General features: G+C 39.3%; 1 protein-coding gene across 6 annotated transcripts in view; it reads right to left on the bottom strand.

Annotated features, from left to right (window-relative positions):
- Window positions 1–16,703, bottom strand: part of abi2b (abl-interactor 2b) — a 33,887-nt gene that overhangs the window by 3,037 nt on the left and 14,147 nt on the right. Inside the window, exons 5-9 of one of the 6 annotated variants that reach the window (XM_041781853.1) lie at window positions 13,263–13,409; window positions 9,631–9,755; window positions 5,537–5,698; window positions 3,174–3,260; window positions 633–818 (exon numbers count right to left, since the gene is read on the bottom strand). In XM_041781853.1, coding sequence (XP_041637787.1) covers window positions 633–818; window positions 3,174–3,260; window positions 5,537–5,698; window positions 9,631–9,755; window positions 13,263–13,409 — 707 coding nt within the window. The remainder of the gene's footprint in view (window positions 1–632; window positions 819–3,173; window positions 3,261–5,536; window positions 5,699–9,630; window positions 9,756–13,262; window positions 13,410–16,703) is intronic. The other 5 variants (XM_041781855.1, XM_041781856.1, XM_041781857.1 and 2 more) reach the window with 5 other exon arrangements.

Raw genomic sequence — 16,703 nt, 5'->3', positions numbered from 1 at the left:
TTATAATTCTGTTTCTAAGAAATATTTTTAAGAAGCTATTCACTACAGCACAATAGAATAAAAAGAGTAGTTGTTGCTTTGATAAGAGTTATTATTATTATTATTAGGTTAGACATAAAATATGGATATCAGAGCTTAACTTTACAATAGACCATGATTTTGTTGATTTCCATGGGCCCCCAGTTTGGCAGGGCCCCAGAAAGCTCTCCCATTTATCCCCCCCTTATGGGCGGCCTTGTCTGCACATGACTATTCCTGATTGTTCGTGGCTGTGTTCAACCACCTTCAGGTACAGTCCGGGTCCCCAGTCTCTGGCACCTTTATTTTGGGGGTTGCAGGCTGTAAAGGCTGAGAACCACTGACCTATATGACTGAGTTAGTTGGACTTCATTGCCCTCACTGGCATATCCTAATTTATAAGGCTTTACTAAATCTGCTTCCAACATACTTGTGTGTGACCCCTACATTTTAAGTTTAAAAACAGGAGTTTAAAAAGACTCCAAACATGTCGGGCTGAATTGAGGAAAATGTTTAGAAAGACTGAGAAGTCAATTTCAGTCTAAATGTCTACTTCAGTGTTTTAGTGAGCTTTCTTTATAAATCTGCCTCCTCAAAAAGATCACGAAGCTCACCTTTCTCCAGGTAGTTGCGTGGGGCCCAGGGCGGGTCCTCCTCGGCGTAGGGGTCACTGTACTCCACCACCGCCGACTCTTCTTCATCTTCATCGTCTTCATAGTCCTCTGGAGGCGGGGGAGGAGGTGTGGGCTCTTCAAACACCGGCTCCTCTGCGGGAGGAGGCGGGGGCGGCACGTCTGAGACTAAAAGTAGATTTTAGGCGGGCGGGAAGAAAAGAGAGACCAATTAGAGGCAAAGAAAGCAGCACAGAGATGACTGAGGTCAAAGACGTGCAGTCTCATGCTTTAGAAGAGGAATAGAAAAATAACAGACCATGCTGGGTGCTTTAAAACAAACAGACTGATGGACATAAAAACAAAATCTCCATTTAAAGATTCTCAAAAGACACCTTGGGTTTAGGGGTTCTTGAAAGAAATCAGGATGAGGACAAACAAAGGAAAACAGAATCTAAATATGGTCATGCATAAAACCATAAGCATGCATCATCATTTGCATCATGCTTCACAAGATTCTTCTGTTTAGGAGTTTCAACCAACAACATTCACTGCCACAGGAAACAAGGTGTTAACTTCAGTAACTCTGTTCAAATACTGAAACTTTTGTGAGCATTGAGTGTCAAAAACACAATAAAACCTCCCGTCTTGTGGTGTGTGTGGGTGGGATTTTGCTTGCATGCAACTGTCTTACAGTCGGTTGATCTCTTGTTGCACACAAGTTATGTTTTGTGCCATTAATAACCTCATGAAATAAAGAGGCTACACAAAGGTATTTAATATATCCTGTATTGTTCCCATAAAAGGTCCAAACTTACAATTATTTACACCACTTGGAGGTATTTTCTCTGTATACTAAAGCCCAATTTCTATGTTCTTCAGTCTCATTGGGCTTTTTGAGGTAGAAAATACTCCCCCCAAAAATGCAGCCCCACTTGTAGCAGTAGCCAGCTGTTAGGGCAACGTTCATACCTTTTAATAACTTTATTATGTGTAGCACTTACAAAAAAAGTCCATTGAATTTACACACATTATTTCTATGTCTGTTCAGGATGCGTAAAATTAATTGCTAAAACGACTGAATTCGTTTGCCAAATTAATCGGTGAGGGATTTACGAGTTGGTTAAACGAATTACCCATCATTTTTTATAAACACAGTCTTGAAACCCCAGTATTTTATGCTCTTTTCTAGCAGTTAGCTTGTAGAATATATCCTTCAAGAATATAAGGAGGTGGAAATCCAGAAGATAAGGAGGAGATATATTTCATATCCACTACCTCCAAAAGTGAAGGACCTAAATTTTAAAATCTTAAATGAAATTTATCCCACAAACCAGTTCTTGAGCATGAGATTTAATACTGAGGTGAGTAACTGCACCTTTGTTCCAGATGGAAATGTGGAGCTTGTCCTTAATACTTTGATTTTACTTGGAAAATCCTTTATTCACAAGTGCAGGTACTTTAAAACTAAGCCCAGTCTGAATTATTGGGAGAATGGGTTAAAACTTTTAAGCAAATCTTTGACACTTGGTAAAGACAAAAAAGCCATGAAGTTACACTCATTGCTGAATAACTTTAATTTGCTATGAGATAGCCCTAGGTTGTTGTTTTGTTTATGTCTATTTAGTTTACATCTTAACTCCTACTGCCAGATGTCTGTTTTACTTTACCTTAATGTTGTTATCTACTTACACTTACGGTTAAAATTTTCCTTTATTCATGTTTAAATCTGCTCAACCTGAGATTTGTATTTGTATTATTTTTTGTTTGATTATGCCTATTTTGTTTGTATTGACATAAAATTCAATAAAATAAAAAACAAAAAAGGTAGTGTGTAGAAGGAACAGCGCAGTATGACAGCTTTTTAAGCAGTAAATGGAAATACAGTGGTATGTAGGCTGTCGAGGGTTGAACTCATGTATAACTTCCACTCGAAATGAAAAAAAGCCACATATCGAAGCACGATATTAATCTGCAAAGAGGAATGAAGGCTGGCGGCGCTAGCTTACAATGCTCGCCTTACTGTAGAGAGTATATCAGGCTAACGTCACACCCGTTGAGAATGACCCTGTGAAGAATTTGACTGTTTTCTAGGGATTTTCTCCTCTTTAGAATAGTCTTTTTAACCAAATTTAAGTGAGGGTTTAGCTGAATATGGAAATAGATGCTTAAGAACATACTTAATTTCTGCTGATTATCTCCAGGGATACTCAATTTAAAGCCACAAGTTGGAGAAACATCAGAAAACATGGAGGTCAGACTTTCAGTTTTGGTCTTTTCATAGGAATTGCTGGCAAAATACCCCAAAAATAATACTCCCAGCCATGTACTTTGAAAGTTTGTAGCCATCTTATTTCATTCAAAGGTCAGCTTAATTCAAGGAGGCAAACGATCCCAGACAAAGCAGATATTGGAGGTTGAACTCTCTTTCACATCATTAAAAAATCCACCAAGCAGAGGACAGATAACTGAAACAGTCAGGGAGAGGACTTCAAAGATAGCGATCATGCAGGGAGGGGAGTGAGGGGGCTAAAAACCACTTACTAGTCTCCTGAACTCGGGCCACAAAGCCCATCAGAGGCAGCTGAGGGGTGATCTGCATGGAGGGGGGAGGGGGCGCGAGTGGGCCGGCTATCACAGAAACAGTATCGGTACACAGAGAGGGGGACAGACACAGAAACAGTGAAGACATGAGAAAAACAGGCGTATAGTAAGAACATGAGAGCAGAGTTTAAGCAGAAGAATAAGGGCCTGTGTCCATAGATGGCACTTACTGAGCTCATAACTGCAGTTTCAGAGTGCTTATACCAAAACTTAAAAAATGAAAACTATGCAAAGGAATCCTGTCCTTGCATTAACAGCTCCAGATCTGAAAGTTGTGTCCCCAAAAAGAGGAGTCATATCAGTTTCCTCTCTGTAGTTTGGTATAATTTCGAACAGCACTTTCAAGAAGCTCCACTGCATCACGCTTTGAGACAGGCACTGCAGAAGCACAGAGTAACACACACCCTGAGAGGTCCAGGGAGAATCCCTGGACCCCCTCTATGATGCTCAGTAAAGGCAAAACATCATCATGGCTTTATATGCTATGAATTAGACTATAGTTGTTGACAAAGCTGATATCAGAAGCCCTGCCCCTTCTAGACTTTCATTACTATAATGAGGGGAAGCAATTAAATATTGTGGAACTGTGCCCAAAGTTGAACTTCTCTAGCCGAGAGTGCTGAGAGCACAGCAACAAAAAAACAGCTGATGCTGAGGATGAGTCTATGCTAAAGTTGCAGAGACCTGGAAACGCTGCACTACATCAGTATTATTTAAAACAACAACAACAACAAAAAAAAAAATAGCACAGCAAGTGCAAAAAAAGCAGCTATGGACACAGACACTAAGAGCAGTATATAGTAAATGCAAAGGTTGAAGCATTTACACAGATATTAGCAAAGCAAAGGCCTGATATATCCACCACTCTTCATGCTACCATGATTAAGCAATATAAAAGATGGAGGGGAAGATCTCGTGGCAGATTGTTCTGCATAGAAAGTAGCTATATTTTAATTTTCACTTGTTCCCTAAAATTCCAAAGTTCCCCATAACAAAAAGAAAAAAAGAATTAGTTTACAGACAGAGAAGTTGGGTAACAACTTGATGACAAAGTGAACACAATTTTAGAAATGTATGCAAATTCCTCAGTATTCAGACCCTTTGCAAAAACACTTGAGATATAGCTCAGGTGCCTCCCTTTTCTCCGGATCTTTGCCATGAGGTTTTGAGAACCTTAATTAGAGTCCAACTGTGGTAGATTTAATTGACTGAACATGATTTGGAAAAGCACACGCCTCTCTAAAGAAGGCCTCAAAGCTGATAATGCATATCAGAGCAAAAATCAGGCCATGAGGTCAAAAGAGCTGCCCGCAGAGCTCAGAGACAGGACTGCTGCAAGGCACAGATCTGGGAAAAGGTGTAAAAAAACATTTGCTGCTCTGAAGGTTCCTAAGAGCACAATGGCCTCTGTAATTGGAAGAAGTTTGGTACAACCAGAACTCTTCCAAGAGCTGATCACCCTGCCAAACTGAGCAATCAAGGGAGGAGGGCCTCAGTAGGAGAGGTGACCAAGAACCTGATGGTCTGACTGAGTTCAAGAGATCCTGTGCAGAGATGGGACAAAGTTCTAGACAACCATCACTGCAGCCCTTCACTGATCTGGCCTTTATGGCAGAGTGGCTAGACAGAAGCTTATCCTCAGCAAAATACAAGAAAGCTAGTTGCCAAGCAGCTTCCATGTGTTTTTCACTGAGGGGAAGCTTCTGTCTAAGTAAGGGGATGAATCAGTGTGCTATTTTAGGTTTTTATTTTTAATACATTAGCAAAAATTTCTAAAATTCTGTTTTCACTTTGTCATGATGGTATACTAAGTGTAGATTAATAAGAATAAACTTGATTTTTTTCGACTGTAGCATAAGGCTGCAAAACTGAATACCGTGAAGGGGGTCTTAATACTTTTTAAATACACTGTATCTGCTTAGTTGGTTATGCTTCAATACCAAAAATGTATATTCCAAATAAAGTTAAGGATTGCCATGCGATTAAGCACATTTTTTCTAGAAATGAAACAAGAGAGAGCTCCTGAGGAGGTGAAAGTTAATGAAAATAACCATGAGCTCTTTATATTAGAAAAGCAGATACACAACACATGTGAGTGGGATACCACAATGCTTGGATTCTATTGAAATAAAAAATTCAAGGAATCATTGCTACACTAGGTTAAGCCTGAACAAGACAAGATACATATTTCTGTTACAACAGCTTGTGGTAAATGTGCATGTTTGTTATGTTCAGGAACCTGCTTACCAGAAAGATCTACAACATCAAAATGAGAAGTCTTTCTTGTTATTTAACGACTGTACCTTGGTTCTGGGCGAAGTGTGGTCCCCCGTTGAGCTGGCTCTGGTTGTGGACCATGTTGGGCTGACCGGTGACAGACGAAGGCCGGCGGTACGGCAGCGAGCCTCCGACCTGCTGGTTCTGGGGCTGCTGCACAGGCCTGTTCATGCTGTAGAACTGAGCACCTAAATGGAACAGCAGGGGTCAGCAGAGAGCTGTTAACAACTGCAAAAAGGAACAGTTGGGTTTGTTTTCCCTCAATTTGATAGCCTGGACAGGAAGGTCATGGTGTTGTTTTGCTTTGCAGGAAATTTCATGCTCTTTAAGAGCAAAGTAAAAATAAAAAAAAAAAAAAAACTAAAATTGAGGGCAAAAACTGTCATTTCCTTAGCTTGCAGTTGAAAGTTAAGCTGCTAGCATCAAATAAGTTTGGTTTTTAATTAAAAAAATAAGCATTTCGTTTTTTAACATCTACAAAGATCTTGGGAAAGCTGAAGTATCTACATATAACCTTTAACCCTTTTAAACTCATCACTGCCATATATTAATTTGAATACTTATTGTCCTTTACTCCATTTTGTTTAACCTGACTTTGTTTGATTAAACTGTGCTACGTCTGAAGTTTTATCTCCTTGCAAAAACATCTTTATAATGACTAATTAGCAGCAGCATGCACATTAACCGATAATTACAACATTCAGCCACACAAACAACCAATATAAAGAGCTGAATGAATTCTTATGAATGAAGAATTCACTGAGCAAGCACTTCACCACAGCGCTCATGCATAAAACATCAGAGCAACAACATCATCGTCAACACACGGGCAGCTGATGAGAAGCTGTGAGGGATGAAGAGCGGGCAATCCATCAGCAGAGTGAAATGAAAAAATGAGGTCAGTGGCAGAAGAGCTACACACTGGCCAGACGATCGGGACTTTAGGTTATTCAGACACTTCTGTTAAATATTCATAAGTGAAATGCCCGGCTGTGACCTTTAAAGTTGAACTTCTTATTAAAGACTTGAGGCAAAGAAAGCTGAGATTTTACCCAAATAAAAAAATATCTCCTTTAAGCAGATAAGAGCTCCCAGTCCACAGTGTCTCATTAAATTGAATTTTCTTTTCTCATTACTGAATTTTAAAGGTATTTGATTTGGTTTGCAGCTCCTGAGAGTCGTGCATCTTTCCATATGAAGCAAATATCTCAAAGGTGGCTTTCTGAGAGTAAATTCAACTATCTGCAGCTAAATCAGGTTTTTAAACACACAGTCTATAAACTCCACTGCCAGGGGGCTCTAGATCAAAACATTTACCAAAGATGACGGGGGTGTTGTGCCTGAACTATTTATGGTGAGTGTCGAACTCAATGGTTTAATCTTCACTTTTGAGACAGAACAACCCTTAGTGCGCCGATATGTATAGAGGGTTGAAAACCACGGAGTAGTGAACCCAGTATGGATCCTGCCTGTCAATACATTCCAGTCCTGAATGTAGAGTTCAGTTACACTTCTGGTATGCTTCCAAAGCCTTTTGCTAAAATATAACATTTCTTTTTCTTCAAATCACATTGGGACGCATCATGATGATGCTTCATTAGCCTGAGCCTAATGGCAATTTTAACAACTCGGATATAAACGCATCATAATGCAACTTAAAGTCTTTGTTGACCAAGGTTATTATAGGTAACTAAAATTAACTAAATAAAATTTTAAAAATAATTTCAGTTAACTGAAAATAAATCAAAACTAAGCTCTCCCAAAAAACAAAAACTAACTAAAACTCAACTCTGTTGTTGAAAAAAATGACTAAAATAAAAGGGATGCACGATATTATCGGCCTGATATTGGTATAGGCAGATACCAAAACTTCTGTCTATATTTACATCCAATATTTTGGTCCTGAATATCAGCATATATCATCTGTAAACTTGACCATAACTACTAATAAATTAGTGGAGTTATAGGCTGGACCTACAGACCTATGTAAGTGGAGATCTTTCTCTTTATTCATCCTCATTCTTTAAACTTTAAAGTGTGTTTGAAGAAAACAAGTGTCTTTATCAACCTCAAACATTAAATTGTCTTCAAAGGACTGAAAATTTAGTTATGTAAAACATATTTAAATATCAGTATCAATGTCAATATTGTCTAAAACTAATCTGTAAATACCTGCATATCAGATATCGGCAAAAATCCAATATCATACATCCCTATAAAATAAAGCCAGGAACAAAAACTCCTTGATGGCAGCTGATTTGATTTGATTTGATCTAAGGTTTCAAACAACAGTTAATTTTAGGAGTTAAGTATTAAAACTAAGATTAAAACTAAAATTAACAATAACTACACTAAAAAATACAAACTTAACTAAACTAACAAACTAGTGAAAAAAACTAATAAAAACAGAACTGAAATTTAAAAAAGAAAGTAAAAACTAAATAAATATAAAAACTAACGAAAAATTCAAAACAATTCTAACCTTGGTACACAATGAGTCCGTTATTTTCGGATGCATGTTTTTGGATCTGAAATTTTTCACCATTTCCAAAAACAAACAAACAAACAAAAAAAAACCTAATGCACCTGAACCATACGCACTCTGTACGATGCATTTTATCTGCATTTGCTATGTACACACATATAATGTGGCAAATTTTTGGTACCGCAATGATAAAAAAGAGTAAAGGTATTTCTGTGGCTCTCTCACTCCTTTCAAGTCCCTGTAAAGTGATAAAAAAAATCTTTATTTTAGTTTTGTTGTATTATAGTCCACTGTGTTCTGAACCACCAGACCAAATTTCAGTCATGAAAAAACTACTCTAAGTTCATAACATTAAGATTTGAAAATCAGGAAAAATGACTAAAATCTGCTCTAGGATGGTGTGGGTGTGTCAGTTGAATAAGCTGAAGCCACACCCACTCACAAGTAGTATGATCCTTTTAGAAAAAATTTGCTTCTGATCAGAGTACAGCTGCCTGGCTCTGTGTCAGAGCAGTGAAACAGAAGATGAGGATTAAATTTACTGTTTTCTGGCACATTTATCTCTGTTAGGATACTTTCAATGACCTGTAGGCCACCGTGGCTGATAGATTTGGGAAATTTACTTCACAGTGAACAAAAACAGCATATAGCTGGCTGATAACTTTCAACTATCAGCTAACAACAGACTGCATTGAGATCTCAATGTTTTCAAATATTCACAGCAACCTTGTTTCAACACATCTAGTGTGTTAAGACACAAAGTTTGGATTTCACTTTGCAGGGACTTTAAAAACAAACTGGCTCTATCCTTCCTGTTTATACATTTTGGACAAAACTAACAGCTTCAGTGTGCTGAGGCCTTAATGATACCTTGCTGGTTGTTGACCTGTATTTTTTTTTTAATCTGGCTGATAAAGGTGCTGCATTTTGGTTTAATTTGCTTCACAGTGCTGATCTGCCTTATACTACTACCACTATTCAGGTGAGGCTGATGTCCTTATAAAAGGAATCTTAAATTTTTAAACATTCAATAAGTAGGTACTGGTGGAAGCTGTATAGGCAGGGTAATGAGATGCTGGTGGATGAACATATTTGTGTCTTTCAGGCAGGAGAATGAATGTCAGGGGAGGCGGGATGGAGGCTGGGGGTGTGCGCAGAGGAGTGGATGAGCTACTCCCACAGGGGTCACACTCACCTTGTGCAGGGTTGCCGTAAGTAGCGGGGCCTGTGCCAGTGGGGGCCGCAGAGGCAGGGAGCTGGGGAGGGGGTGGGGGAACAGGCGGGATCTCTACAGGGGGATTGGGGGCCTGTGGGGGGCCGTCTAGGGCGGAGGTGGGGGGTCCAGGGGTAGTAGCGGTGTTGGGGGTAGATTTAGCAGGGTTGGATTGGGCAGGGGCTGAAGCAGCGGGTAGAAATAAAATAAAATAAGGAAGGAGAGAAAGGAGAAGTGAGGGAGTCAAGACAAGATCAGAGTGAGCAGGGAGGAAAGGAGTCAAGGAGATTAGGGTTCCTCCACATTCTCGTACAGAGACAGTCACACAAGAACATGAAGGAACCAGAGATGCTGAACAAACATTAGTCAAGTTAGTTTCTCACACAGAGAACATTTAGTCATCTACAGAAGGCAAGCTTTACCTGGGAAGGCAGAGGGCGGGGCTGGGGTTGGCACGGCGATGGGCACGCCCACACTGCCGCTGCCGCTGTTCTCTCGGCTGCTGCTGCGACTGCTGCTGGGGTGGCTGCCTCCGCTGCTGCCACTGCTGGTGGTGAGTATTGTAGCAAACACGTGAGACCAAAAACACTCAGACACCATCAGTCACACCCTTGTACACTCACACTTCATGTTAATCTTGCAGGTTTGGAACTCAACTGTGCTAGGCTGGCATTTGTTTGTCACACTCAAATTGATGTACGTTAATATTTCGCCCTTTTCATTCCAGGAACTTCAGAGCCAGAGGGACTAAACTCGGGAGCAATAAAAACAATCCTATTTGGACTTATAGGGTTCCTACATGCTTTTAAAAATCAAATGGAAGACTTTTTAAGACCTGAACTTAGAAAAGTTAACACCATTTTTGTGCAGTAAATAGTCAAAAATTAAAGGCACATGAGATTTCTCGGTACAGAGGACCAGGGCTCATTTTTCAGATTTAATGAACTGTTTATGAAATGTCAAACAGTATAGGGCTTTCAGGGGCCCAGCAAGACTAGTGGGGCCTTGGAGGTGAGGAAAATCATGGTTAATTATAAAGTTAATCTGTGATAACCATATTTTATTTGCATGTTGTAGTAAAACAAAGATTTTAATAAAAAGGCATATTGGCTAAACCATTTGGAAAGTAATGTCAGACTTTATAGATAAGCTATGATGTGGACAAACGTTAGGATAACAGAGAATAAAGTAGAAGGAACTGAAATAAATTTAAGGGGAAAACAAAAAATTGAAAAAGGCAAAAAAAAAAAAGATGGATAAAAGTAGCTACAAAGGCTTCAAAGAAACAAAAAATGGGATGAAAGTATCAAAATGGATACAGATATCTTTTTAAAAAAGGGTTAAAATGGGGAAAAGGGTAAAAAGTGGGTAAAAAGTGGCAAAAATGGGTTGAGGGTGTCAAATTGTGGTAAAAATTGTTGAAAAGTGGCAAAAAGACTAAAAGGTAGCAAAAATGAGAAGCTAAAGTTGTGGAAAGGGGTTAAAAAGTATCAAAACAGGTTAAAAGCAGAAGAAATTGACAAAAAAATGGTACAAAGTGGATATGGAGGGACAAAAATGGCATAAAAGCGACAAAAATGGGTTCAAAGAAACAAAAAATTGGGATAAAAGTTTCAAAAATGGATAAGGAACTCTGAAAAGAGATAAAAATGGTTAAAAGCAGTTAAAAAGTGGCAAAAATTGGTTGAGGGTGTCAAAATGTGGTAAAAATGGTTGAAAAGTGGCAAAAATGGGCAAAGGTGGCAAAAAAGGAGAGGCTGACGCTGTGAAAAAAGGGTTTAAAAAGAATCAATCAGTTAAAAGTGGCAGAAACTGGCAGATAGAATTGGTAAAAGGTGGATGTAGAGAGGCAAAAATGGATAAAAGCTACAAAAATGGGTTCAAAGAAACAAAAATGGGATAAACGTGGCAAAAATGGATAGAGAAATGCAAAAAAGTGTAAAAATAGGTGAAATAATAGCAACAAGTAATAAAGAAGGTGGCAAAAGGGGATAAAAGTAGCAAATGAGCTCTAAAAAAACAAAGTGGCAAAAATGTATATGGATATCCAAAAAAGGGATTATATTGGGTAAAAAGGGTGAAAAGCGGTTAAAAGTGGCAAAAAAATGGGCCAAGGTTGTCAAAGTTTTAGGATAATTATACTATCCTTAAATTCTGATTTTAAAGCTTAAAAAGATAAAACAAAGATAAAAACAATGAAATTTAAGACTTTATAGCCTTGCATTTAAGATGTTTTCATATTTTGTAGAAGTCTCAATATTGGCTACATTGATTTATCAACATTGAATAATTTTTAAGATCCCCCTGCAGATTTTATTTTCCGCTTTTTAACAGAGAAGTGAAGTCTGTAAAAATGCTCAAATAAATTGATCTATAACTGCACTTTCTGAACATTTTTTTCACAAGAAAACAATGTGTTCAAAAAGAGTGGAACCTGTCATAAGAAACAGTTCACCTTGCAGATCTTTTTTTTTTTTTATGATTTAAGAACGCAACACAGCCCCAGCTTTAGTCTTCCAAATGATCGATTTCTTGCATCAGGAAAGGTTCTGAAATTGTTCCTCAGCCTCTCAAGAAGTTCCTGCACTAATATTGGGCTCAGATGTGGCTGGTTTATTTAAACAGCAGCTAACTGAACATTAAAAATCAGTATCATGGTTAATTCCTTCTGTATGCTCTCGTAGAAACAACAGTGGTTATGCAATCATCCTGGAATGAAACAGCTCAGGTAAGCTGTGTTTTGGCCTTTGTAGACCTCACATTAATAACGTGGCACCCTCAAGAGCATTGATGTGTTAGCATGAGCTGTTATGCCTTTGAAATGACTATGTCACAGTGATAAAAAGAAGCAGCTGGAAGCCTCACCAAGGACACACAACACAGGTGACGCAGAAGACAAAGACAAAGATATGACAACGCTGTTAAAGCTGGAAGCATCGAGACACATGGGGCAGACTGTTTCTGTTCCACAGAAAAGAGCGCATGGCTGAGAGATGAACAAAATGAGCTGTGGATGCAGCGGTGCAGATAAACACTCGTGCTGAGAGGAGAGTCAGGGGAACGTTATCTCGTCTATTTCCGGGGCAGAGATATCAAAAAAACATTTGGTCAACAGATGTGGCGCAGTGACGACATATTTTCATGTTGATTTCACCCCCAAAGCTCGTGGTTTTACTCCTCTTAAGGCTGGAAGGGGAATCTGTGGATATGTCTGTGAGTTAGGGATGAAAGAGTCTCGTCTTGAGAGACAAGCTGACACTGCGTTGACAGGACTGTGGGGGCGACACTGTCTATCTAATGACTATTTCCATAGGAACCTGCGTCTAGCCGTGCTAAATACGGCTCTGAATTTCCACCTCGTCCTCGATTCTCTGCCCTTTTTTCGAGCAGCAGGAGAGGAAACAGGTGAGGGATTTCCAAATTAACTGGAGTATTTCCTCGGAGCTGCACAATGGGGCTGGGCGAATTAAAAGCTGTAATATGATCCTAGTGCAAATCAAACATTACTGGAGTCTGTCTAATACCACAGCAATAAAAACAAGAGTCTAAGACGGCCAATATTGGGTTATTTTGTCCTTGCAGGAGTCTGTCTACAAATTTTGCAAAAAGAATACAATAAATAACCAACTACTGCATGCCTGGGACTTCAAATTTTGTTTTGTTTTGTCTATCATTTTATTGCTTCCTGAATAAAACGAGAATATGACAGTCGGTAGTTCTCCCTTAGCAATTTGAATGTTATCTCCTTACACATAATTTCATTTTAAATCATAAGAATATACCATAAAAAATCTGAAAATACTGCCCAGCCCCACTGCACAAAAGGTTAATTTTAGTGGAAAAATAAGAATTTAGAAGATATTCCACAAAAATGTAGGGGGTTAGTTAGGTGACAGTTTCAGGAGGAGTTATTTCAAAGAAGAAGAAAAAGGGAAAAGGCACGTTGAGCTGCTGGCTCGCTTAAAGTGTAGAACAGGAGAAGAAGAAGGTAAGGTAAGAAGGGGGCGTGTTTCAGAAGTGTACAGAGGCATGCTGGGTATTGGGAGGGGGGTACCTGTACGTGCGGTTCCTCTGATTAACGGATGCAGTGCGTGCAGGGCTCTGCTGGGGGTGCGCCATGTTGCGCGTCGGGCTCGAGACGTAGTCGTTAGGGACAACGGGTGGACGCACCGGCTCGAGCGTCCGGTATGGGGAGTGTCGCCTGCGAGAGGGTCAGGAGGACAGGAGTCGAGGGGGGAGGAGGAGGAGGAGGAGTAGGGAGGGGGCATCCACAGAGAAGAAGTGAAGGGAGAAGAGGGGAGGAGGAGGAGGAGAGCAAGAAACAAACAAGTGCAAACTTAAAAAAATGGGGTGTGACAGGTGGTGAACGTTGGGGTTGGCTGGGGTGAATCCTCAGGTGTTGGAGGGTGGAGTCAGGACAAGTCACTGCTGTCGGCTAAAAAAACACACTTCTTACATAAAGATCTTTTATCTACGAGCACAGAAGAGGCAGTAATGTGGGTTTCATTTAAGATCGGGGTGTCAAACTCAAGGCCTGCGGGCCAAATACGGCCCATGGTACAGTTACACCAGGCCCACCAGATCCTATCCCATTTTTATCATAATTCGCCCACTGTGAGGTCCACAGATTTCCTCCAGTTAAAAATGTAAACTTAACCATGATGATTTAAAATATCCTTGTTAAGTCATAAAAATGAGAAGAAGTAAAACGTTAAAATAATTACATAAAAAGTCAGGAATGCAGTAAAATTCATTTGTTTTCATTTCATATTCTTAATTTTGCATCTCACAGTTATGACGCAAAGTTATGGTTTTGACTTTATATTTCATATGTTGACCCTTTTCAATTCACAATTTTGACTTTTATCTCATAATTTGACCTTTTAGATCCTCAGTATTAAATTTTTAAGTAATATTTTGACCTGTAAATCTTATGATTATGAATTTTTTCTCATGTTTTGATGCATGCAGCTCCTTACTTTGACTTTTATCTCATAATCTGACCTTTGGGATCCCCAATTTTAATTTTTAAGTAATATTTTGACCTTTCAAACTCAAAATTTGAATGTTTATCTCATGCTTTTACATTTTAAACCAATGATTTTGAATTTATCTCATATTTTGACTATTAAGAACCATAAGTTCAACTTTCTATCTCATATATTTGCCTTTTAAAAACATTATTTTGACTTCAAATGCCGTGTGTTGAACTTTTGAGCTAATATGTTTGAAAATCTAACTCAGATTTTGAGCCTTGAAACTTATAATTTTGATCTTTTTCAATTTCAAATGATTTATCATCAGTGCTAGAGCTTTTCCACCCATAATTCATTGCTGGTGAAAATGAGGTTGACAGTTTATGGTCAAATGTGGACCCTGCTCGGCCCTGAGGTTGGACCAAATTCAGAATTCGGCCACTACTGTGATTAAGTTTGACATCCCTGACTTAAGACATGGGACAGAAAAGTGGGTCGTTGAGCTTTTATTTTTCAATGGGACGGGACCGTACCTGGAAAAACGGCGGCAAAAAGTCTGATGTACAGAAGTCTTCTGATGCATTATCTTTAACACTAATAGCAGGAAAATTTAAGCCGTTTCTTACGAGTTTGTTTTATTCATCCCCTTTCCCATTAAGCCTTATTTTTCTAGAAAGTAGGGATGTACCGATGCATCTGTCTTAGAACCTTTTTCAGGCTGGATGCTTGAGAAGCTTGGCTTGATTTTCAGACAGCCTGCATGAGTGCTGTGTCTCTTACACGACTGACACCTCTCGACCAAAATGGGCAGGAAAATGATAGAAAGACCCATTTTCCTTGCTGTAGCATGCAAGTCCATACTGGTACAATGTTTTTAAACTGTTTTATGATGACCCTGATGAAGGCCACAAGCTTAAATGCATCTGTTTAATAAGGCTGTTCTCTAATAATGCATGTGATCAAAGTCTGGTTGATGCATGTCAGAATTAAAACATACTTGCTGAACTGCAATAACAGGTTTCTGGACTGAAGCAAATAAAAACAAAAGCTCAAGAGAGCATGAAAGGATTATGAATGAGAATATTCAAGGGACCAGAACGATATGAATTTAATTCCTGCCTACACATTCTCAAGTAGAAACATATGAGGTGATTTTTAGCACGACAGCAGCGCTTTGTAGCTTTTGGTGACAGAAAAAAAAACAACAACCCAGAGGTTTATTGACCAGGGCTTGAAAAGATGTGCTGGTATGTAAATTTCCCAGCTGACACAGCGGGGTGACCCAACTCTGAGCACTGTTGCTATGGCGAAACACTGCTATGAGGAATATGGGGCAGCCAGGAGTGGGCGGGCTGGGTCACAAAACACACAACTGAAAGTAAAATTTCATAAACAAACAGAGGAAGAATAAGAGTGGAGAAAGGATTAAATTAAAATCCACAAGTAAAGATGTCCGCCCGTAGCCTCAGGCTGCGGCAGGAGGTGCATCATGGAGGGTTGGAGCTGTGGTTGATCGGCATGCGTCTTGAAGGGACACACACGCTGACACACACACACCCACCCTTGGAGGTCAATATGAAGGGACGGACACGCTCAAGTCACTCACAAAGTCAACACACAGACAGCTCGAACATACACGTTATCCTGCATAAACACAGAGAGAGCTTTGACACCCAGGACGGTCCCACAGGTGACAAAAACACAACATGAATGTGCTGCACTATCAGAGTCCCTGCAGGGTAAGAGACACCTTCAACAGTCAGACACACAGAACAGAAAACATCTCCAGCTTTAAGACAAGAAATAAACACAATAAAAAACAATATTAAATCTCCTATAAAGAGAGAGACACTCAATCAGGGTGAGAAATTACCTTTAAATACTGTGGATTATGAAGGATCTGACCTCTGTGTCATTGGCTGCTATGGGTTTAAAAGGAGAGAAACTCATAGTGTGCCTCAATCCTATTGAGAACTTCTGGAGCATCCTCAAGCTAAAGATCTATGTGGGTGGGAGGCAGTTCACATCAGAACAGCAGCTCTCGGAGGATATACTGACATCTTGCAAAGACATTCAAGCAGAAACTCTCCAAAAACTCACAAGTTCAATGGATGCAAGAATTGTGAAGGTGATATCAAAGAAGGGCACCTATTTAACATCTAACATGTAACTTTCAGCAAATATGACCTCCTAATGCTACAAATTCAACAAATGACCATTTTCAGTTTTTACAACCTATAACATGTTTTGAAACTCTGTTGTGCATAATAATATGGAACAGTGCATTTTTAGTTATCATTGGGAGGTTTGTTTAATAAAATCTGAGTTATGCTCTAACAGTTGACTTGAAAATTATACTGACTTTCATTTACATTGACTATTTAGGAGAAATCAGAGAAAAATATCATTTGCATAACGCAACGGAGTAACATCTTTAGCCCATCGTCATTCAGGGAGCTAAAATCAACCATTTATGATGCATTGCAATGCAGATGTGGACGATTCTGCATCAGTGCAAT

Source organism: Cheilinus undulatus, linkage group 24, assembly GCF_018320785.1.
Source record: "Cheilinus undulatus linkage group 24, ASM1832078v1, whole genome shotgun sequence".
Lineage (NCBI taxonomy): Eukaryota > Metazoa > Chordata > Actinopteri > Labriformes > Labridae > Cheilinus > Cheilinus undulatus.
The sequence above is the reverse complement of the archived record's forward strand: the minus strand, read 5'-3'. Positions and strand labels throughout refer to the sequence as shown.